General features: G+C 37.1%; 1 protein-coding gene across 3 annotated transcripts; it reads right to left on the reverse strand.

Annotated features, from left to right (window-relative positions):
* Positions 1-65: 65 nt before the first annotated feature.
* sp2 (sp2 transcription factor) lies at positions 66-24,623 on the reverse strand. Of its 3 annotated transcripts, none has more exons than XM_009305862.3 (8): positions 23,570-24,623; positions 23,231-23,307; positions 20,770-21,525; positions 14,485-14,703; positions 12,079-12,364; positions 8,685-8,871; positions 5,676-5,869; positions 66-1,799 (listed from the first exon to the last, which is right to left on the reverse strand). In XM_009305862.3, the coding sequence occupies exons 2-8, from the start codon at positions 23,291-23,293 to the stop codon at positions 1,699-1,701; spliced, it is 1,806 nt and encodes a 601-aa protein (XP_009304137.2). In that variant the 5' UTR covers positions 23,294-23,307; positions 23,570-24,623; the 3' UTR covers positions 66-1,698.
* Positions 24,624-24,740: the final 117 nt, after the last annotated feature.

Below are 24,740 nucleotides of genomic sequence, written 5' to 3' on the forward strand. Positions count from 1 at the left end.
TGTCAGTCACAATATCAAAGTATGTGACGAACAGGTTGAAATATTTGAAACAAAGAAACAGTGCGTTTTGTGTTATGCTTTATTAGGCGAGTGGGAGAAGTGGTCTGACTGTAGAAAAAGATAGCAAGTTCTCTGGTCTAAGCTCCTCAACACAACTTATACAAACACAGGGTTTTTACCTATATATCGATTCTCAAAGCCAGGGCTCTTTAAATAGGGCTTTTATCAATGATAGATTTTTATTCTGTCAAATCAAACGCAGACACATAAACCAAATAATTTAATTATCCACTCAGCAAAAACCCTGAATTTGGTCAGTGCACATAAATTGGCATTTCTTAACACTTCATAAGTTAGACAAATAAAATAAAGCAGGTCTACAAACGCAGTTCCCTGGAAAAAAAAAAAGTCAATTCTCTTTAAATATGGGGTGCTGCAGACTAAGGCAACTTTTAGTCAATAAAAAGGGTCATCTATTAGTCTTACATACATATTATAGGAATGAAACTATACAAATGTTGTTGTTTTCTTCCTTCTCATTTACACTGTACACAGTCTGCATCTTTCATGTCTGGCAACAACAGCCAATACACATTTGTGTAACAATTATCCTACATTTTACATCCAAATACAACAAAATCAATATACAAACATACATAAGCACCCTTTCCTTTTTCCTCTTAAGGCCTCTTTAAGAGAGCTTGGACAAAAACTTGGATGAGAACTCAAGCGGAATGACTGACTGCAAAGAAGCATTAAATTCCTCATTTCCTTTACACGTACCTTGAATAAATCGAAAAAAACATGGTAAAACATCGCCAACAATCACATCGCATCCTTCTTTGTGAGATTTTCGTCCTTCTTTACATCAAAAAATAAACATGAGTACTTTTTTTGGGGATTTTGATGGACATAAGCAATCTTCATCAGACATACACACACACGCGCTCACACACACACACACACACACACCGCATACGTTACAACATCTTTTTTTAAATAAATTATTCCTTTAAACGTGTAGCAAGTCTGAAGATATTCACCCTCCTCTATATACAACATGATTGTCAAACCATCGACAAGCATGTCAAATCCAAAACCTCTAATATTATTAAAACCAAATTCAAGCGTCCATTTAAAATTCTAAATAAAATAAAAAGCAACAGAAAATAATAATTTAACTGGGTCAAAGAGTTTGTCCAAAGCATCGCTTTTGTATTCAAATTGTCCATAGTATGTACAAATGTATGTTTGTATGTATGAAAACAAACATTTACACAATAAAAGCTAAGAAACACTGCCCATAACTGCTACACTTCATGTGAGGGGGGATGGTAAAGCTAAAACAATGAGAAAAACTGTAAATAAAAGGGGGAAGTAACTTCTTTTCTTGCTTTTTTTTGGCTGGAGTGTCTGTTGGTGCTTTGTTCTGCTCTGTATATCAGAGGAAACCACCAAGACACAACCGGCATCCATGTTCTTCATGAGTTTTAAGTGCGGGTCACACTTTCCGGCCTGCCAGCCTTTCTCTGAAGATGAGGGCGAGGCCTTGGTATTAACAGGTGAATTTCCAGGGCTACGTCGTACACGCGAATGGGGATTTACTTCCATATCCACCCATCCCTCAAGCCCGGGGAACACTTGTTTTTCTTTTTTCATCCCCCCATGAAGTTCTTGAAATCTCACGAAAGACATTGTTCACAGGCTCTTTGTGTTGATGTGTGTTTTGTAATGCTTTGTGAGGTGGTCGCTCCGCATGAAACGTTTCTGACATTTGTTGCACTCAAAACGTTTGTCACCTAAAAGCAGAAGAAAAAGTGTGTTTAATGGCAATTCATTGCATTTGTGTTTTGCGCATGTGCATATTTCAGGGTTCCCTCTTTAAACCATAAAGCGAATTCTCCGACTTCCACCAACAACAAGCTTAATTTCCACAATCTACACTACATCTTGCTGCCTTCATTTTTTTAGTTATATCAAATTACCATCTTGAGTTGAGTCATCTCAACTTCAGTATCAATCAAACTGACAAAAAAAATTAAAAAACATAAAAAAGAAAAAATTAAGTTAAAAGTTGCATAATAGGGGGTCAAAATTAATCGTTTCTTCGGTGCACTGCGATGTAGACGCGGACAATTCGGTATCGGTTCAGTAATAATCATAACCGGTTATTACTGACGTCATTTACCTCATATGCACTTCGTCGCGAAGGAGGCGATCGCGAGTATTTACAGCGCTTTAACTACTTAAAACTCATAAACTGTGCACAATTTCACTGTGTGTGTTTGTTGGATCAGTCTTTCACTGACATATACAACAATAGCCCCTATTTCACTGAGATCGAGAGAATGAAAGTAGCCTACTCCATTTCTCTCTCTCTCTCTGTCTCTCTCTCTCTCTTCCTCACACACACACAGTGGCCCATTTGACCTGCTGGCGTGGCTTTTCTTCTCTTCTCGGCTGTTTTACAGCGTTACTTTTACATACAGAAACGAGCGCGTGTCTGCAGTTTTATCCACCATGTCTATCATACATCAGCTGTGTGATCGCCGCCTGCCGCTTATCAGTTTCATTCATCTGTGAAGAGCGCAGCGCGCAAGAGCCAATCGCAACCGTTTTTTTTTTTTTTTTGAGGGTGTGACCAATCAAAGGGGTGTAAGAGAACTAGACAAGGATCAGAAATTGAGCTGAATATTTATATTGGTTTATATTATTTGCTAAATGCTCGTTTTGTTTAAAGTTAGTTTATATTTCTGACTGTTTATATTAAATGACAAAATTGTATTACAAATAGTATATAAATATAAATATATTCATACATTTTAATACAAGAAATGCTGCTGTGAAGAAAATATAAAACTGTGTATGGAAAGCACCGTCAATGCACCGTGATGCACCGAAATATCGAATTGAACCGAATCGATGGCATGATAATCGTAACCGAACCGAACCGTGAGACTAGTGTAGGTTCACAGCTCTATTGCATAACCTAAAAATTGAAGCTGAAACCTAATAAACAGTAGCATAAAAACATCAGCAATAGTAGTTAATCAGGCTTCAACTAAAGTTTTTAAGTTATGCAAAGATTAACTGAACATTTTTAGTCAGTTTGATTGATGGTGAAGTTGAGATGACTAGAAAAGTCAATTTTATTAAACTAACAAGAATTTCTTAGTGTAATTTCCCCAATAGGGTATATGCCAAAGCATGCTAACAGGACTTTTAATTTGCCAGTAACCTGGCTTAAACGCTTCCGGTGAACTCTGTGTCAAAGCAAAATCGGTGCGTTTAAGGTCTGTTTTCTTTAAAAATCAGCGATCTCCACTGGTTGAGTGATATCCGATATAAAGTGGGTCTCAGATTGTACAAGAGGCACTGCATTAAATTACATTTCCCCCACCATGTCTTTATAATATGAGCATTTATTTTACCCCAGTATATTCAATAGAGCTTCTGCACTAGCCTGCCGATTCTGATGGGTGTGTGCGAGCAAACTTTTTATCTCTTTTACGCTTGAGCAACTAAATTAATGCCAAAGTCTGTTTAACTGTTTTTTTTTATTTTTTATTACAATACAACATCGATGCTGTAAAAGGAACCGTATAAGATGAAAAAAAAATGACAATAACAGGTCACCGGAAGTTTATCAGCATGGGAAGAACACTAGCTCGGCCTATACCCTATTTAAGGCCCGTGCACACTGGGATGCTTTTTGCTCGCATTTTCGGTCGGCGTTAAACGCCTCGTGACTAAATAAAGTAAACACTAGACGTAAAAGCTTCATTTTTTAAGAAATGCCTCGTGCTCATTTTTTCTCCACCAATCAGACTGGCACTTTTGTTCATGTGCACAGAGCTGCTGAAGTTACAGTAAACAGCACTTGGAGGCACTCAAGTGTCAATGCGAGCGCACATTGAAGATGCTCAAGGCGACATGAACGTAGAACTGCTCATTGCACTGATGAACAATAATCCTTTCTTTAACGCTAAAGCTGGAACTGCTACTTGAACCATCCATGCCTGTTCGAATCGCCAGTAACAACAAACGTGCCAACTTTCTCTTTTCTTCTTCTTCTGTGTTACAAGCGGGTGTCGGAAGCTTAAAGTTGTGTAGGAGTGATTTTGCATACTCTTCTGCTCAACGCCAGTAAATATTAATTGGGTTTGAATCCAGAAAAACATCGTGTTATGTGCCTTTATACTGTAAAAAAGTTATTGCTGCCTTAATTTTTTAAAGGGCACCTAGGTTACCCCTTTTTTTCAGATTTAATATAAGTCTTTTGCGTCTCTAGAATGTGTATATAAAGTTTCAGATCAAAATACCCATCAGATTTTTCATTATACCTTTTACAAGATGCTGTTTTATACTGATTTCCAGCAGGGGGTGGTTTTGTCGTACTGCGCCTTTAAGCCGAATTCTGCCCGCCTACTGTTTCTACATGCCTTCCCACGTGCTTTAATCTCCTCCCTCAGCTGCATCAGACAACAGACAGACTTAAAGGAAGAAGGTCTCACGTAGCGTTTGTGAGATACTACAGTAAGAACTAACCTTTACTAATCAGTATTGTGAAGTTGCATTGATGAGTCACACACAATATCGATTTAACTTCCACAAACCAGGATTGAAACGTCTTCTTTTATAATTGTTCTGACACGCGGCTGTGCTGATGAAGTAAAGCTAAAGTAAAACGCTGTAATTAATTACACACATACTCCGTTTTAAAACACTTTAAACATGTGAAACTTACTCTTAATCACATTTGATGATGATTGCTGATCCTAGCGAACAGAACAGACCTTTTATTCCCGGTTGCTTTGCGTATGTCTGTCTGGTCTTGTTGACATATACGCGTGACTACCGGAACATGTTAATGCGCGCAGCTGTAAATCAATTCGGTGGGCGGGGGGAATCGCACACCTACGTAATGGTGCGATTGATTTGAAAACAGCTCCAATTGGCCGACCCTTTTTTTTGTAGTTAAATTGAAAAAAAAGGACTGGGTGTGTTCATATCACCCCAGTATGACGGTCTATACACTATACCAACACACAGATCTGTCCAAACAGCTTGAAAAGTAGATTTACCATAGGTGCCCTTTAAGTTTTTTTAGTCATCTGAATGTACTTCAAGCAGACTAAAAATATTAAGTTAAACTTTGTATAACTTAAATTTAGTTGAAACCTGATGAACTTATTAAAATAAGTTAAAGTGACAAAAAAAGCAATAAAAGTCAACAACTATTTTATATGTAATGTACAATAAAATGTTTTTAGCTTGAAAATCATCATATTAGCCACTATACGGACAGCAATTGATAATTTACCTCAGTTTTTTGTCAAAATCTGAGGTACTTCATGTTTGCAAGGCTGTAAAGTATTCGAATCGGTCATTTTGAATTGAAAACTCCTAAAATAAACATGATCCTGACATGTTAGCCTTAATTAACACAGTCTGGTGACTACCAGTGAGTAAGCGTGACAGAAATTAAAATAGATCAACCATAACAGTGAAACATTCCGATAAAGATACATTTTGATAAATGAAAGCTAAAATCAAAGCGAAAAACAAATCCCCTGCCTTTCAATATCTGAAATACATTAATAATGTGTTTTTGCTGTTCATTCAAACTACTTATTTAAAACCTGTGGGAACCCTGATATTTGGAGATTTCTTACCCGTGTGTGTCCTGGCGTGTCGCTGGAGCTCGTCACTGCGCGTGAATCGTTTTCCACAGAACACCCAGTTGCAGACAAAAGGTCTCTCTCCTGTGTGCAGTCGGACATGCGCTCGCAGCAGGGAAGTCTTTCGAAAGGTCTTTTCACAGCCTGCTATGTGGCAGATGTGTTTTCTTTTCCCCACTTCTCCCGGCCTGTAGCATAGAAAACACAAACATGAGATATGTCTGGACTGCCAAAATGTTTTTTTTTATTAAAGTCCCTGTGAACTAGAAATTGCTTAGACTTAATTCAGTATGTTGACATACTTCTAAATGAAACTAAATATTGAATAGGGGGTGGGGCTTTGTTTTGCACATTGTTCCCCTATAGCAAACTAACGATAAAGGGGGTGTGGTTAAAAAAATATTGTGAACATTAAAAAATATTGTGGCTGAAGCCATCAAACTGACTTCGAGAGATGGACCACCACTCATAACGCGAAGCAAATGGTCCGATTTTGATCAAAGATTCATACCCGTCAACATTGGGATGTGAAAATAAAGGATATGCCCACCTTAATAAGGGATTCCCCAGACCCCCACTTGAAAAAAATCCCCAAATTACTAAATATGCTTATTTGAGGCGTTTTTTTTGTTGTTGTTTTGTTTGATTACATTAAATAAGAGGTGTCACTTTAAAAATGCCAACATCTAAGGTTATAATGAAAGCATTTGACTGCTTTCCTAACTGTTTATGCTCATTTAGGACGAAATTACTTGTGTTTGAAAAAAAAAAAAAAAAAAAAAAAAAAAACACCAAGATCGACATCTTTAGATATTATTATTAGTTATGTGTATATCTGTTTAAACATGCACTCAAAACCCAGACTTTTGCTCCGCTTTAAATTGCTAGTACAGAATTAGTTTGGGAAACAGCGCCTATTTATCATTATGGAGTGCGTCAGCTGACAGTCATGCAGCGCTATGACTGTATTTAGGATTGCATTAAGGGGCGACTTATTATTTTATTATTAAAAATAATAATAATAATCGTGCCATTTTTAAATTTATTTCAAAGTGTTTTCCTGTCTAAACAATGGGAAAGCACAGAACAGACTCGCATTTAAGAGCAAGAGGCGGCCCCTGGAGCTTCGGCGGTATGGGTTGCGTATAGGGAGGCTCAACTGTTTAAATATTTATTTGCCACCCTTCAGAAAAAGACTGAAAATACAGGAGAAATACATTTACGGGATGATAGCGGGATAGAACTGTAAAATACAGGAGAATCCTGGGAAAAATGGGAGGGTTGACAGGTATGAAGATTACCTAAACTACAATAACTACAATAACTTTGCGCTAACAAAATAAAGATTCTAAATATTGATTTCATGTGGACTTTTAACAGCAATTCATTACAAAATATCAATAAAAAAATAGTGAGAATTATTGTGAAATCTGCTAAATGATGGTACCGCTATGATGGTGCGCGCTAGAAACCTCCTTGAAATCCTGCTCAAAAGTGGCCTTTTTCATGGTTACTGGCTCATCTTGGTTATCAGACATCTCCTCGCACATTTTCACTGGGGATCATATTTACATACGCTGTGAAGTTTGTCATGATTTCTGCGCACTTCCTGGTTAATTCATAAAATATGTGGGACTACAATCAGGGTTTCTGCAGAAATCTTAAGTTTAAGACTTTAAGACATTAAGAACATTATGAATGAAATGTTTGACTTTTACAAGGCTAAATGCCAAGGATTTTTAAAAATATTCTAGTTAGAAAAGATTTTCACTTGCCCTTTCAAATTTTTTTTTATAAAAATTAATAAAATAATTTTTTATTTAATTTTAATTTTAATTAATTTAATACTACAATAATAATAATTGAGTTCTTTAATAATAATTTTTTTATTTGATTTTTATTCATTTTCAAATATATTCATTCACAAACCCTAAAACTGTTACCAAGAATAAAGCATAACATAGCTGTCAATTACCTCAGTCTACAAATAATAATAAAATTAAGAAAAAAAATAAAAAAAATAAAAAAAAACGGGAAAACTAAGACCTGTTAAAAAAAAAAAAGATTTAAGACCTAAGACACAACATTTCAGTAGATTTACGACTTTTTAAGGCCTAAAATTTAGCTTTAGAGATTTAAGACTTTAAGACCTCGTGGAAACCCAGTACAAAAGATCAATTTTGTGGAATGTAAACAAAAACAATGGTTCCAACGTATTTCCTGTTTTACATTTTTAATTTCTATAGCTTCCGACAATCCCAAAAGAGCCACATATTGATGAATATTCTTATAATGGCAGTTTTAGCATTAAGTTATAATTGACTCGCCTCTTGTTACAGTTTTAAAATAGTTTGATAACAAACAGGAAATGTTCATGGGCCAATGACAGGACTACATTGAAATGGCCTATATAGGAGTTATTATAATAGATTATAGATAGCGAAATTTAGCGTTTTTTTATTGATTTAAAAAAAACATTTTCATAAAACACGAATGCCGTTCTGAACATATTAAAACATAAGCTTGATGGTTGTAAAAATTCGGAATATTTACAAAAAAATACTAATTTGTGCATCTACCAACTTCCGTGTGCAGCCATGCTGCCGTTGTAGCTGGTGTTTTCTAGAACATTTTCGTTCCTTATGGTTTTGATTGCTGCCCTGAAAAATCTCATTTTTAAAAGCTATCTAGCCCTTCCCCATCAGCCCTACGCTTTCAAGCTAAAGAGAATTGGGACACCCTTTCCCTTTCATGTGAATGCACAAAACAAGGGCTAGAGGTAAGGGGAAGGGCTAAGGGGCAGAATTGGGATTTGGCCTCAGTGTTAAAAAGGGAATTTTATTTCTTTTCAATGCATACTGCATCAACCCGGACACTGTGACCACAGAACTGTGATACAAACCAAAAAATGATGGACATGTTATATAGTTTGCCCATATTCCCCAGGCCTATTTGACACAGATTTGGATCAGTTTATGTCTATATAAATAAAAGCTTTCCTACTTCTTTTCTGCGTCCTTGCAGTTAGGGCATGTGCAGGCCATGCGCCGTTTCTTCTCTCCTGGCTGAGTCTGCAGCTCCAGAGCGAGTGTCTGCGTCTGCTCTATCTGCATGGTCTGTGTCTGCGTCTGCACACTGCCCAGCTGCAGACCTGCGCTGGGAACAGTCTGCACTGTCAGATGCTGCTGGCCTAAAACACACCAAACAAACAAAAAAATACATTAATGCACGTCTTTAAACACCATGTAAGATCCACTAGCTAATAGGCCAACTTTATTAACTCTCTCATTGTCATCTGATTTAATCACAGTTGTTTCAGATGATTGCGACTGCTGAAATTACTTTAGAAGGGAGTAGGTATGGAGCCAGATCAGTCTCAAAAATAATGCATTTACAAAATAAAAGATCATATATGAACACATACAGACCCTTACAGTCTCCGATATGTTACTAACTACAGAAGAACTACTCAAAGCAGACATTACGTCGTTAATTAGGTTCAAAACAACACAAAGTATAGCCTACAGTCAGTGAAAACCTCTCATCTGTGTCTGTAATCTTCAGCAGCACATGAAGCCACTGTTAGAGAGTCATTCCATCATTCCCAGTTCATATTAGTCCAAAAAGTGATAATAAAGATTAAAACAAGGCAGTTTGTTCACGTTTGCTGAAGAAATAATGTGTTCCTTGGCTTAGCCTTTTTCCCCGCGCTCCACTCTCGAGTTTGTCCTTTTCTTTCAGAATGTGTCACTCGCGTTTGTCAGCTTCTCACAGGATCGGGTTTCCAAAGCTTGTCAATAATCAAGTGCATGTTATTATTATCAGATCAAGAAGTATGTTATCTCAGATAGAGACGCGCGGCGAGCGCAAGAAAGAAAGCGAAACCACTCGGGCTTCAGACTGGCTCGTTAAAAACTACGCTGCACAGGGTGAATCTGCTCTTCTCCATGGCTTTGTGGCTGTTTATCATGACGACGACAGGGTTTGTTTGCAGGATCGACCATGGCTGCATATGTATTTATAATTCCGCTGTAATCTCTCGCTGTGTATTTCAAATATGGCGGGTCCTTTGTTTACATTCTGGCTTGTTGAGTCTACGAATGACGTATCTTTGTAAACCAATAGCGTTCAGCTGCTGTGTGTAGCTCCACCTTTTGGGACCCTTTCTGCAGTTTGGGACCCTTTCGAAAGGGTCCCAAAAAAGTGGTACGGTACGGTTTTGACAGTGGAAACGGCCATAAAAGCGTACCAAACCAAACCGTACCGTACTGTACCACTCAGTGGAAACGGGCCATAACTGGATTTGTGTATTTTTAAATGGTGATTTGAATTCATGAATTGGATTAGTGTATTTTAAATCGTGCTTTGAGTTTACGAATTAATTTACGTTTTTTTGAATAGTGTTGAATTAGTGTATTTTTTAATTGTGTTTTGAATTCACAAATTGGATTTGTGAATTTTTGAATCGTGTTGTGTACATTTGAATTATGTTTTTAATTAACAAATTGGACTTGTTGGTATTTTTAAATCATGTTTTAGGTTTACGAATTGGATTTGTGTATTTTTGAATTTTGTTTTGAATTTATTAACTGAATGTGTGTATTTTTGAATCATGATTTGAATTTATGAATTGTATTTATGAATGCTGTTTTGAGTTTTTAAATTGATTTATATATTTTTGTTTTGAACTCATGAATTGGATTTGTGTATTTTTTAATTGTGTTTTGAATCTATGAACTGGATTTTCGAATCATTTAAAATTTCTGAATTGGATTTGTGTATTTTTAAATCATGTTTTGAGTTTACGAATTAGATTTATGTATTTTAGAATCCTGTTTTGAAATGACAAATTGCATTTTTGGATTTTAGAATGGCGTTTTGAATTTACGAACTGGATTTTTGTATTTTTGAACAATGTTATGTATTTATGAATTGGATTTGTGTATTTTTGAATGGTGTTTTGAATTTATGAACTGGATTTTTGTATTCTTGAATCATGTTAGGAATTTCCAAATTGGATTTTATGTATTTTTGAATTGTGTTTTAAATTTACAAACTAGATTTTTGTATTTTTGAATTGTGATTTAAATTTACGAATTGGACTTGTGTATTTTTAAATCATGTTTTGAATTCATAAATGTATTTTTAAATCGCGTTTTGAAATTGTATTTGTGTATTTTTGAATCGTGTTTTGCTTGTACGAATTGGATTTGTGTATTTTTGAATCGTGATTTTTGGATTTTTTAATCATTTTTTTGAATTTACAAAGTGGATATGTATTTTTGAATCATGTTTTAAATTTACAAACTGAAAGTGTATTTTTTTAATCGTGTTTTGAATTTATGAATTGGATTTGTGCATTTTTGGTTTGTGATTTGAATTTATGAATTGGATTTGTGTATTTATGAATCAAGTTTTGAATTTATGATTTGGAATTGAGTAGTTATGAATCGTGTTTTAAATTTATGAATTGGATTTTGTGAATTGAGTTGTGAATGTATGAATTATACTTTGTAAATGTATTATTTTTGAGACTGATCTGGCTCCATATACTAATCTAATATAAATAACATATTCCTTCATTTATTTGAATTAATTATATTTTGCTAAATATTTGATGGGTGTCTGAGATTAGTCTTTGATAATTTTGTCACACTTATTACAATAAGGTTTCATAAGTTACATTAGTTAATGTATTAACTAACATGAACTAATTATGAACAATACTTGTACAGCATTTATTAATCATAGTTTAACATTTAATAATGCCTTATTAAGATCCAAATACCTGCTTGTTAACATTAGTTAATCCACCAGGAGTTAACAAACCAATGAACAACTGTATACTCATGGTCGCTCGATATAAGGCGCTTTACCTTCCACAGCCTCGCAGATTTGCTGCTTTGAGCAATTTCAGATGCTTTTTTTCTCACAGCGCATTATGTTCTGCATTTGAACTTTGAGAGTGTTTAAAAAAAAGAGAGAAGTGTGTAGTTAGGGGTTTTACAGCCTTAAAACATCTATAATAATAGTAAAAAATAAAGCTGTCTACTTTACAGATTTTGCCTATTGCGGGTTATTTTTATAACTTAACTCCCACGAATAACCTCTGTACTAACTAATGTTAACTAACATGAACAAATACTGTAATCAATGAATTGTTCATTGTTTGTTCATGTTGGTAAATGCATTAACTAATACAACCTTATTGTAAAGTGTTACTGATTATTCATACTTCATGATTTCCACTCATCTGAACACCCTCGCACCGATTTGCCTCTGATTTTGAGTATTTGCCAGCAATTCACAGAACACTTCAACGAATGAAAATCAGGGATAAAGTCAGTGTCTACTCTGCATTAGATAAAACATACAACCCAACAAGTGTGTCACTCACCCCCAGCATTGGTGATGGTCACAGGAACCCCCTGTACCTGGACTCCGTTGATGTTGATGGTCTGCACAGCCTGAGCAGCAGATGCTAACTGAGCTGCGTTCAGTGTTATCAAACCCCCTCCAGCCGGGGCGATTTTAGGTAGAGTCCTTTCTTTCCGCGTTCCTGTTTGAACTTTTTTTGTGACCACCGCAGGTGTTGGTGTGCTGGTGGGTGTTGTTGGAGTCGTAACAGTAGTTTCCTGTATCTGTACAGCCTGCCATTCCCCCGAGGCTGTTTTAATCAGCACCTGGAAAAGCAGAGCACATGCATTAGATACTTAAAGATCTCTCTGGACTTTTTACCAATGGAAACATCGGTATATATATATATGTATATTAGGCTTGGGCGGTATCCAAATTTTGATACCCTCAGACCGCCTCTATATTTTACCCCGGTATTCGGTATTACCGGCGTAATAAAAAAAATTATGACGCAAGGCTCAGACAGCGTCACCAAACTGTTGGCTTAAGCCTAAACCATTCAGAAAATGAATACCTTCTATGCGACCTTAGGCTCGCGGTCAGAGAGAGAGAGGCTACGCAAAGCCTCTCTCTCTCTCTCTCACACACGCACGCACGCACGCACGCACGCACGCACGCACGCACGCACGCACGCACGCACGCACGCACGCACGCACGCACGCACGCACGCACGCACGCACGCACGCACGCACGCACGCACGCACGCACGCACGCACGCACGCACGCACGCACGCACGCACACACACACACACACACACACACACACACACACACACACACACACACACACACCTCCCGCAATTTATTCAGAAATTTATTAACACACCGTAAGAAATCTGGCCGGCTCCCGCGGTACTGCAGCGGGAATGCAGAGAGCTGTAATCGGGTCATAAAAATTATACCCGATAGGTCCCGAGTCCGACACGTACATTTTGATTGACAGCTTTATAAAGCCCGAACTCGTTTACAGCCCGACATTATTCAAATGTGCTTATGCACAGCTCTAATGCATTTTTTCAAGAATGAGTCATTTATATGTTTTAACATCATTTATTCGTAACAAACGTTAACTATATGCCACTTGAAAGAATAAACAAAGAAATAAAATAAGTCCTCTGTAACATTGTAACATCTCAGCACTCTATATAGGCCTGGGTACATACACTTAGCTTTTAAATTGGCCAACACACCAAAAGAAATCTTGCTTAACAAATCAAATTAAAATAAACTCTAAATGATGACGGGTATTTTGGCAATAACGAAATTAAGATAAAGGCTCTGCAAGGTTTGTTTCTTCTCTTCACAATCTGGCATTAGGGCGGCAGTGAAGCTGAATATTAAAAGAATAATGCCACCATTAGCCTGTCTACTCGGTCTACATTATGATTATATGGTTTGATTAATATTTATTTATAATTGAAAAACCCTTTACTCACCAAGATTAGGCTACGTGTGTTTGTGGAGGAACATTAGTAAATTCACTGGCTTTAGTGCAGTCCTGCGCTTACGGGGTCCAGCAGCTGAACACCCTTTCCTGCTGCTACAGGTCGAGATGCAGAGTTCTGATCTGGCTGATTTTGCAAGTTTTGGGTAGGATTGTTCATCTTCTACCAGTCAGGAACATCCATTTAATTTTCCATGACTGTAGTTTCATTGTAGCGAGAGGCCTCGTCTTTTTACCTGTCAGCTTGCGCTTTAAGGCTCTACCGTAATACGCAGTGTATGAGCGACCGCGAAATACCTGCGGCTGGAATAACCGCTCCCTCTGAACTAGTGACTGACTTGACCGCCAACAAAATTCGCTTTTTTTACTACTTCGTCATCATTTGCTTCACCTTTGCAGGGATGGATTTTAATACAGGAATTTGGATTTTTTCGGGTCTCGTCGGGTTCGGGCAAAGATCTTCAGCTCTAATGCAGACCTCTCGTTCATATTAACCACGTCTCCCTTCTGTTCAGTAGAAACCGTAAATACTGCCAAACTGCAGGACACTTTGAAGCGCGACTCGTCACGTCACCTCTCCCTCTCCCCCTCTCCCTCTCTCCTCCACACTGTCCCGTGATGACAACCACACATACGTTTTTGTAGGCATTAAATAAAGGATATTTAATATTTTATGACGGTATAACGGTATTGAAACTCACACCGTTGCTATTTTTAGATCCCGCGGTATACCATAATACCGTAATACCACCCAAGCCTAATATATATATATATATATATATATATATATATATATATATATATATATATATATATATATATATATATATATATATAATAAAGGGATAGTTCATCCCAAAATGAACATGAACAATACTCTACATTACAAGAAACTTTACATTCACAGCTTAACTTCAAAAGAAAAGATAAAGTAAATAGTACCTGTGTGGGTTCTGGAGGAGACACCTGGACACTGGGCGTGACTGTCTGTCTCTGTGGGACAGGGGGAAGTGTAGCAGATGCAGCCTGTACCACTTTTAGAGCCTGTGGGGGGATCTGAACGACCTGCTGGTCTGATTTCTGCTGAAGCAACTGCACTTGCTGCACCACAGCAGGCTGACTCCCCCCTGGATTCTGCACGATCAGGAGATTATTTCCTGCCTGGGACAGGAAGACATTATTAAAAACAGATGCAAACAGGAAAGAAAAACAGCTGCTTGGACTATTGGGCAAATTTTATATATAAAAAAAGGTTATTTACTTCCTTGCCACTTTCATTGTGATAAATATTACATCCCAAAGTGTGTGTGTGAAATATATGTACTGTATGTGTATATAACATGGTTTTCGCTACATTCATTCTTCCGTGGCGGGGCGCCACACCAAAATTCATCCCGCCACAGCTACATTACAGCATCTCATTCAAAACATTCTGTCGTTTTTTTAAATAGCGGGTTATAATCGCACCAAAAATGTATTAAACGGTAAGTGAATTATAACAGCGCAAACCCTTCTGTAATCGTAGTAGTGCTGTGCGTTCAGTTTAACCCTTTAAGGTGATGTGCTGACTGACTGACTGACATGTGCGTGATGCGAGAGGCCAGCAAACACAGCATAGCTTTCAGTTATGATGAACCCAGTTTCCATAATTATACTTTATTTATAGATAAATGTCTGTGTGGCTCTGCATCCAATGATTTTGTCTTGCTGGAGTTTATAGCCATTTCACTTTACTTCAGGACCCATTAATGCAGCTCTGTAAGTCTATTGGAGACATTCATTAATATTCCTAGTAAATCTAATAAATGTTGGAGACAAACTTGTTACAGAAACATACAAAATCGCATTTCAGCAGTGTTTTTTTGAGGGCGCACAAGAAAATCTGCACTTGAGCAGCGTATATGTGAGGGTGTGCAAGACGTTATGTGCATGAACAGAGGAAATTGGCGCTCGAGCAGAGATTGACATGCTCGTAGGCTATTATATGAACGTCATCTCGACTTAATTCTTATTTCATGACATTTGTCAATTAAATAATGGTATATGTAGTAGTAGATCTACGTAAAATGTCCAACAGAGTCTGCCGCCACAGCTGGAAAAAATCCAAGAGGAAACAGTGCATAGATATGTGTATGTGTGTTTGTGTGCGTGCGTGCGTGCGTGTATATATATATATATATATATATATATATATATATATATACACACACACAAACGTATATATATATACACATACATACATACATACATACAGTACACATACATTTATTTCACACACACACTTTGGGATGTAATATTCATCATAATGGAAGGGGCAAGGAAGTAAATAACCTTTCTTTGACACACGAGCCAAAACACCATTTACATAGACCATCCAAAACTGTGACAAATAAACAACTAAAATCTCAAGTAAACAATTATTCAATCTAAACATTTATCATAATTGCAATAAACTAAAATGTATTAACATAGTTGGAGTACGCTGATTTTAATCGGAGTGTACAGCCGACATGGTACATTCACACAGCTGGATGCTGATGTCTTTATCATCACAGCAGCATCATCCAATAAAATTAGCTACTATTGGCTGCCGTCTGAGCTGGGGTATTTGCATGAAGTAATCTGATTGGCTGACACTTTGGTTGGCGCTTGAAAAGTTGAGAAATTCACAACTTCTGCAGCAAGCCACAGTGCAGATGTGGAGCTGATGGATCCCCAACTTGCCAATAGTTCGGCAAACCTTGACGTCACCCATTTAAAGTGAATGGGAAGCACAGATGACGACATACCATGTCATGTTTGTGCCATTCCAAAGCGCACATGAGGGTGGCAGTACAGTGTGCCATCTGTGAAATACACTTTCAAAGGAGTTCATTGCTCAAGTAGTCACGTGCACAAATACTAATTTTCTGAGGACTCATTCAAAGACAAAGTAGTTCACACTGTACGAATGATATGTCACATTCTGACACTTTCACTCCACTCAATACTGTTGAACACAACTGACTGACACCTCTGCTCCCTCATCTACAAACAGCGCACAGAATGTGACTGAAGTGCAGACAAACCCAGCTGAACTGGATTAAAAAACACATTTCTATAGCACCAGAAATAGCACGGAATAGTAACAGATACTCAAAGTACATCATTTGTGCTGTGAAGTGAGACGTGAATAATGGCGGTGGTAAGAAGAACAACCACAATTCATAAGAAATAAAATAAATAATGAATATTGCATGTAAACAGGATTAAGAGCTTTGCTCCTGATGTGTAAACATTCTTTTGTAATTAAGCCCTTACTCTGATTGTTGGAAATAATTGCATCATTCGTGCGCATGTAAACATAGTCAGTTTCAACAATGTTTTTTTTAAACCTGCAATAAAAGAAAAGTTTTCTGAAATCTCAGTTGATGACGTACACTTTTGCACTGTATGTGGGACTGGCCGAAGAGGTGGCTATGCTTATTTTCCAGATAGTCTCTATAAACCTACCAGGTTAAACCCCCTTGTTTCCAAATATTTATTTAAATAAAACCCAGTTAGATAATAATCTGATGTATGCCTTTTACGAATATACATTTTCAACTATTTCTTCCTAATGTAGTATTATCTGGAATAAGCTGTTACTAATTAAAAACAACCTGCACAGAAACAACCCGTTACAGAATTACTGCATTAATTATTGTACAATTATGTCGAAGGTGTTGCAGGTTAATATAGACAAATGTCCTTGCTGTAGCCATTTATGGGGTACTGAATATTTGGTCCCAGTTTAATTCTAAACAGCTTAATATTTTAGCCTTTACCTCATTATTAACTAGGTGCCGTATTATACTTTACTGGAAATCAAAGAAGCCTTCAACAACATTACAATGGCTTGTAGATGCCATGGTTTTTTCAAAAGTTGTAAAAGGTAAAATCCTCTAGGAAAACGACTTTTTTTGAAAAAGTGGCAATGTTTTATAATTTACTTTAAGTCTCAACATCTTCCCTTATATTTAATAAATGCACTATCCTTCCTTTAAATGTATTTATTTCTTATCATTTCATTTGTATTTGTTTTAACTGTTATTGTTTAATACTGTTTAATTGTACATATTTACTTTTAACACTGACAATGTAAAATTAAATGTATCTGAACATGTGATTGTAGTTGTTGAATAACTGCATTCAGTTGGTTGTAAGTAATTTTCTGTACACTTTTATTACTCTTGTTTCCATTGTTCTCTTTCCCTAATTTTTTTTTTTAGTTTTCCTTTTAAAAAAACAACAACAAAGATACAGGCTGGTTTATACTTCTGCGTCGAGTGATCAGTGTGTCTAGGCATGTGCTGGTATAAGATTCTGTTGGAATGATATCCTTGGGTAAAATTATCATTGTATATGTTTCACGGTATTACGATTGCTGCTCTAAAATATATTCTTTTTAAATGTCTGGGTAAAAAAACTAAACTTTTTTTTTCATTTCATTCCTATTTTCTCTTGAGAAACATTTAAAATATTTTGGAGCAGTAAAGATGTGAGGCTGACTAATGAAAACAAATCATTGACCTCTGCTGTCTTCGTTAGTTTCAAAACAACAGATTTCTTCACAATTTAAAACAGCATTTTTTGATATATTTTCTGCTTGAGATACTACTGTCCAAAAAAAAAAAAAAGGAAAGAAAAAAATCTTTCAGTTTTAAAATCTTGACTTTTCTAAACCGCAATATACCTAGAAAACAGTTATTGTGTCATGGCATGACAAGGGCCAGACAGAATCTGCGGACATTTTTAAATATTTCTGCGCAGAATTTTGTTAAAAATCTGCGGATTTATGCAGAATCATTTTGGGAGTATCATAACTAAAACCTTAATATTTGAACTAGGGGTGTCACGATCCTCCAAATCCTCGATTCGATTACATTTTCGATTCTAAAGTCACAATTCGATTTTCGATTATGAATAATTAATTAATTAATAACGAATTAATTATTTGTAGCCTACCGTTTAAACTACCTGACTTGCATGGTCTTTGTTTTACCATTAAACAAATCATACAGTTAATGAATAAAGGTAAGTTACACACATAATTACCACCTGTCAATCACTTTTTTCTGCGGGACTTGTGAATAGGCAGTGATCTGTGTCGTTATAATGGCGTCGGTAAAAAAGGTGCACAACCAACAGGAACCAGCCAACAGTATCTGAGGTGTTCGCTAAAATGACTAAGTACTTGTGTAAAAGTAAAAGATGGAAGCAGTCTACTGACCCGCTGACTGCCTTGACTCACTGTCTCGAGCGCATGACAATGTGTGTGTGTCTGTGTCTGTGTGTGAATGAGTGCGTGTGGTCACGTGATGTGCGTTTTCAGCGGTAGTGAGGAAGGAGGGCTGCTCAGAAACGCTACACGCCAGTGTGGATGTGGATCGTTGTCGTTCTAAAATGCCATTTAAAAACAAAGACATATTAGTGTAAACAGGGCCTGGGTGTGTATTTTTCCCGAGCGGATTTGCAACGGGTGCGGGGCGGAGGATCGCGATGCGCCCATCGTCTATCATCCCAACCGTAATACGTACATAGCGGAGCTTGCAAACTGTGTTTTTTTTGTCGACAACACGAACGTTGTCAACATAACTAACTGGAAATCCAAAATACTTCCACACCGTTAGTCGCCTTCATTGAAAGAGGAGAGGATTTAAGCTCTGTCGACGGGTCTCCTGCGTTTGCAGTTTAACAAGCATGTTTTTTTCCCGCTTGGCAAGCCAAGCTAACGTGACATGGGGGCGTGGCAGCATCGACGATTCTATTTTTTGATTCGATAATCAAAGTTAAGCATAAACTTCGATCGATTTCGATTAAAAATCTAAATCGTGACACCCTTAATATGAACTTAAAAGTAATAGGTCAGACCATATGCATGCGATTGACGCAGAAGTATAAATCAGTCGTAAAGGTGCAGTAGGTAGTCTTCCAAAATGCTTTCCGCTTAGCGCATTATCTTTGAATGGCGGGGAGGGACTGTGTTTCGAAGCCACGTCTCCTAAAATCGCGAACGCGTGCACCGCAATATGACAGAAAACAGCCCACTAGTTCATGCCATTCGCCAGTTAGAAATGTAGTTAGTGTTTGGCCGGCGGCGTGCAGGAATTTCACTTATCACTAAGCCAAACTTACATGCTATTTCAGAGCGAATATTCAGAGTAGCATGGTAAACAATATAGGAAGGCTGTCATTGTTCAAAAATAATCCAAAGTTAATATAAAAGCAACTTCAGCTCAGTAAAGCAGCCCAGGCGGAATAGTGCTCTTAATTGACGTTCTGTTGTTAAACTAAATATAAATCTACATTATCGATGCTGTTAAAGGTCCCTTATAAAGCTGAAAATAGTCACATCAATCTATCGCCAGGAGATTTCAGTGGCTGAACAACAACACTTCTGTGCATATAACCCATTCATAACACAACCCAATCTACATCAGCTTTGGGGGACTAAAACAGTAAACAGAACATTACCCGTCTAACAGAAATACTTCAGACATGGTGTCGTCCTTCCTCCAGCATGCAAAAGTAACTTCAATATTGATTCAGGATTTCAAAAAGTTTTAATTCAGCATTTGATTTTACCGCGACTGTCTCGTGTGCATGTGTCATGAACGTTCAGCGCTCATGCAGGAGGGAATGCGCTAATAGCGAATATGCGTGAACAGAGATGTGCAAAAGCCCAAATCTACATTTGTTGACAGACAGTTGGAACAACTTATTGGAATTATGAGAGATGTCAGCCCAACAATATTTAATTGGATGAACAATTTTTTGTTTTATGCCTCAACCAGAACATAAAAATATATATAAAACCATTTAGATAATTTACTATAATCATTACTACTGGAATGTGAAAAGACTTTCAATCAGCACAACCAAAAATGTTTCTGATGACAATCACCTACTGCACTTTTAACGATATGTAACAATGTGTATTGTAATAGTGTTTGTTTGGGGTGCTTTTTCGCGATAATAATTTGAACATAAAAACAACCTGCACCTTTTTTTCCTCATCTCTTTTTTGTTTTGCATTGTTTTTCTTTTTAAACTAAAAACAAAGATGTAAATATGATTGTGTTTATAGTCGCATTTTTGTTTCAAACTGAATAAACACACTAGTGACAAAATGTTTCGCTTACTTACTGTATAAAAAACAAACAAAAACAAGCTTTTCAGACATCCAAAGCACAGAAAGGCTCATACCTGAATAATGTTGTCAGCTGTGGTCTCTATCAGCAAGGCCTCGACCTGCTCAGCTACAGGTGGAGGTGAAGCTGGTTGCGGGGCAGGTGCTGGCGCAGCCATAGCCACCTGTCTTTTCCTTCCCCTTTTGGGCTTCACTGGAGCTGCTGCAGTCTCCGTTAGAACCTGCGCTCCTCCGACATCACCAGTGGTCACATTGAGAGGAAGCGTGAGTCCGCTGGGGAGTCGCACAATGTTAGCATTCACGCTAGCATTATTCTGCCGCCGTTTTTGGGTGGACGGCTTGATCGCCACCGTTTTATGCTGGGGGGCCGGGGCCAGAGGTGGAGCGGTTGGTGTGGCAGCCTGAACTGTGACTGGTGAGGTGATTATGGCCTGGTTGGTTCCTGGGATGATTTGGATCTGTCCTCCCTGAGGCATCATCTGAATGGTCTGAGAGCCCTGGAACTGAGGAATCACTTGGTACTGGAAGTTAGCAGTGGATGTGCCTGCTGGACGTGAAGGGCTCTGAAAAGTGAAGACAATGGGACTGGCCCCTGATGAGCCAAGTCCTGCGGGCAGCTGGATTATATTCCCTTTGGCTGAGAGGAAGCCCAGGTTTTTGGGTGGAGCTGGAGCAATGGGGGCGGGTTTAATCGGGTGCAGACGGCGTGTGGTTGGCTGAGATGGTGGTGTGCTGACTGGAGCCTGGGCAGCAGGTGGCCCGATCTTACTGCAAGTAGCTGCCAAGAGCGCCAACGGGGAGGGCTGTGAGTCCTATATGAAAGTGTGTTGATACAGGATTACTTCTTTTAAATGACATGATACAGAATCAACATTCAAAATGCAAACATGGCATCAATGTTTTAAGGAAATTGCATGTTTTAAAGAACTTACACTGTGAAAACTGGTTTGCATTCTCAGTCCCCTAAACTGACGCTGTAGTGAAATCAAATCACCAAAACCAAAAGAAATTTTTCACTTTTGATAAACTTTCCTCCAAGATAACGCTCAAATATTATAATGCAAGTATGAAGAAAATACAGCAATATTTCATAAAGCACGAAAATAGAAATATCCTGAAGTACACATTACACTGGTACAGCTATGCAAGAGAAATTTGAGAGAGTTGTCAAATATACTGTTTATTAAGTTTCCTTCAGCTTAAGTCCTTTATTCATCGGGGGCCACAACCGTGTAATGAACCACCAACTATTCCAGCATATATTTTAGGCAGCGGAAGACCTTCCAGCTACAACTAGGAAACATCCATTCACATATACACACACACTATGGCCAATTTTGTTTACCTGATTCACTTATAGCACATGTCTTTAGATTGTGGTGCAAACCAGAGTTAAATATGCTGTTTGATTATACCAGGATATTAATACAACAGCAAATAACCAATTAGATTTTATTAATTTGTATAGTATTATTCTTCAGGAAAATGACAATTTTTGCTGTGCCCAAACAATCACTTCACTCTGTGACATTACAAACAGACATCTGTACATTGCAAACAGTTGTGATGATTACCATATTTAAAAACTGCTGAAACATTTTTTAGATCACAGAAAAGTAATTTTAGAAAACTATAACAATTTCCAACAAACACGGCATTGTTTCTGATAAATAACACACTGATTTCTGAGGTCATGAGATTCCAAATGTTGACAGGCACATTTTGTAACAATAGCTGGACATCTGTGTCTTTTTGATCAATAAAATACATTATTATTATTATTTATTTATTGTTCAAATAGCTTTTTATAGGTTTTGATTATAACCACTTTAAGGCTACCCTTCCCCATACATTTTTATTAAAAAAAAGAGAGTTAAAGTCAAAATTATCCTTTTTTTTTCCAAATATTTCCCAAATTATGTTTTACAGAGCTAGGGCTTTATCGCGGTATTTCCTATAATATTTCATCTTCTGGGAAAAAAGTCTTATTTATTTTATTTCGGCTAGAATAAAAGCTGTTTTAATTTTTTTAAACCATTTTAAGGTCAGCATTAGCCCCTTAAACAATATTTTTCTCATAGTCTACAGAACAAAGCATCATTTTGATTTGCCTAATTATCCTTGCCTTGTAACCTGATTAACCTTAATTAAGCCTTAAAATTACACTTGAAGCTGAATACTAATAATTAAAAAAATTAAATCAAAGAAATATTAGGCACTGTCATCATGGCAAAGACAAAAGAAATTAGTTATTAGAAATTATTAAATTAAAATTATTATTTTTAGAAATGTGTTCTTCTTACCGATAAACAAATTGGGGAAAAAAATAATTTATATATATATATATATATATATATATATATATATATATATATATATATCAGAATTTACCAGGAGAATATATTCTGTATATTTAAAATCATAATTTTGGCAGAAATATGAAATTTACTATTGTCCTCAAAAATAATTTAATATCAGTTCATCCTTAAAGCAAAATATAGAATCGTGGGATCTTACTTGAGAAGTGGTGGTGGAGGGCTGAAGATATTCACTGGGACTGACTGCGACAGTGGTGGCCATACTGTCCTTTTGATCTGTGAGAAGACAAAGGTAAATCTATTCATGCAATGAAAAGATCAAAACTCTCCAACTGTGAGAACAAAATAATCCAAGACATTTGAGATCATATTAATCTGTAGCTTGCACAATTTTTAAAGCACCACAACATTTCAATCAAAAGTGCGTGAACAGAACTGAAAAAAAAACAAATGCTCTGACTTTTTTGTTCAAAATAAAATAACCACTAACAGCATGCACTTTTTTTAGTTAGGACAAGTGTAGCTAAGGAGGCGTTACCTGAGATAATCTAAACCCCCGAGAGCAGTGATTCAGCGAGGCAGGGTTTAAAACTCAGTCCACTAATAGCACACAGTGGCACTTCACAGTGTAAAATATATTCAATCCTGGTCCTCAAGTGCTGGGCTATTCCAGAATTAGCACTGAGATGCACAGCTTTAGTATATACACATCTATGGTAAACATCCTGAACTGACCCCATATGTGGACAAATATCTCCGGTCACAACCAAAACAAACGCTTGCTGTTATGATGCTTTCTGACGGCTGTCAAAGCGAACAAAACAAACTCGACATGTTTATGTACTGGAAAGCGAACAAAAACTCAATGCGTGCATGTATTTCAATTACATCAATTTTATAGACAGTTTATAGGAAATATTTTGCAAGTTCGATACATTTAAAACTTGTTCTCATAACGTTTCATTCATTTCTGATTTATTTTCCTCAGTATGAAAATCCCGACGGTATCATTAACAGCCAACGTGTGTGTTTTTACACTACAATTTCAACAGCACTGAAGAAAAAAATGTTTTAATGACTATGTGGCTTGATAAAAGATGCAAGCTGCTAACGCTAACAAGCTAAAACGTCAGAAGCCTGCAAGTGGTTGAGCTATGCTAATTGAATGCTTTAAAATATCTCATCAGTTTGATTTTATATTTAGTTTTTAATCAGTCGATCACGTGTTTACGACTTTTTTACGAGCATGCAGACCGCTTTATAAGGGTTATCCTGACTGCGTGCAGACAGACTCAAGAGTGCGCTGATGGAGGAGGAAACTGCTGGCTTAGCATGCTAAAGTGCTAACTAGCCAGATAAACTCTTCGCTGCGGAAAAGAACAGTGATTCCGGAAGTGTGCATTTATTTGAATCGCAGTGCTACGTTTGATTAAAAAAACTCATGCGTGCGAGCTACGATATTTAACATATATCGGTCCGTTCGCTCGTGAAAATGTTTAAGAAAGTAACATTGTAATATAAACATCAACGTTATAATTCCTACCCACCGCTCATGACGACATTCACTCTCCGTGAAGCCTTGAAGAGCCCACAAAAGATACCGCCCCACCGGGGTCTACTGGCCAATCAGGTTACTTGTCAATCATCTAGAGCTAAAAGTGATAACCAATCAGAAAACAGCTTTTGCCTGATTGACATTTGTTCTGACT

This window comes from Danio rerio, chromosome 11 (assembly GCF_049306965.1).
Source record: "Danio rerio strain Tuebingen ecotype United States chromosome 11, GRCz12tu, whole genome shotgun sequence".
Lineage (NCBI taxonomy): Eukaryota > Metazoa > Chordata > Actinopteri > Cypriniformes > Danionidae > Danio > Danio rerio.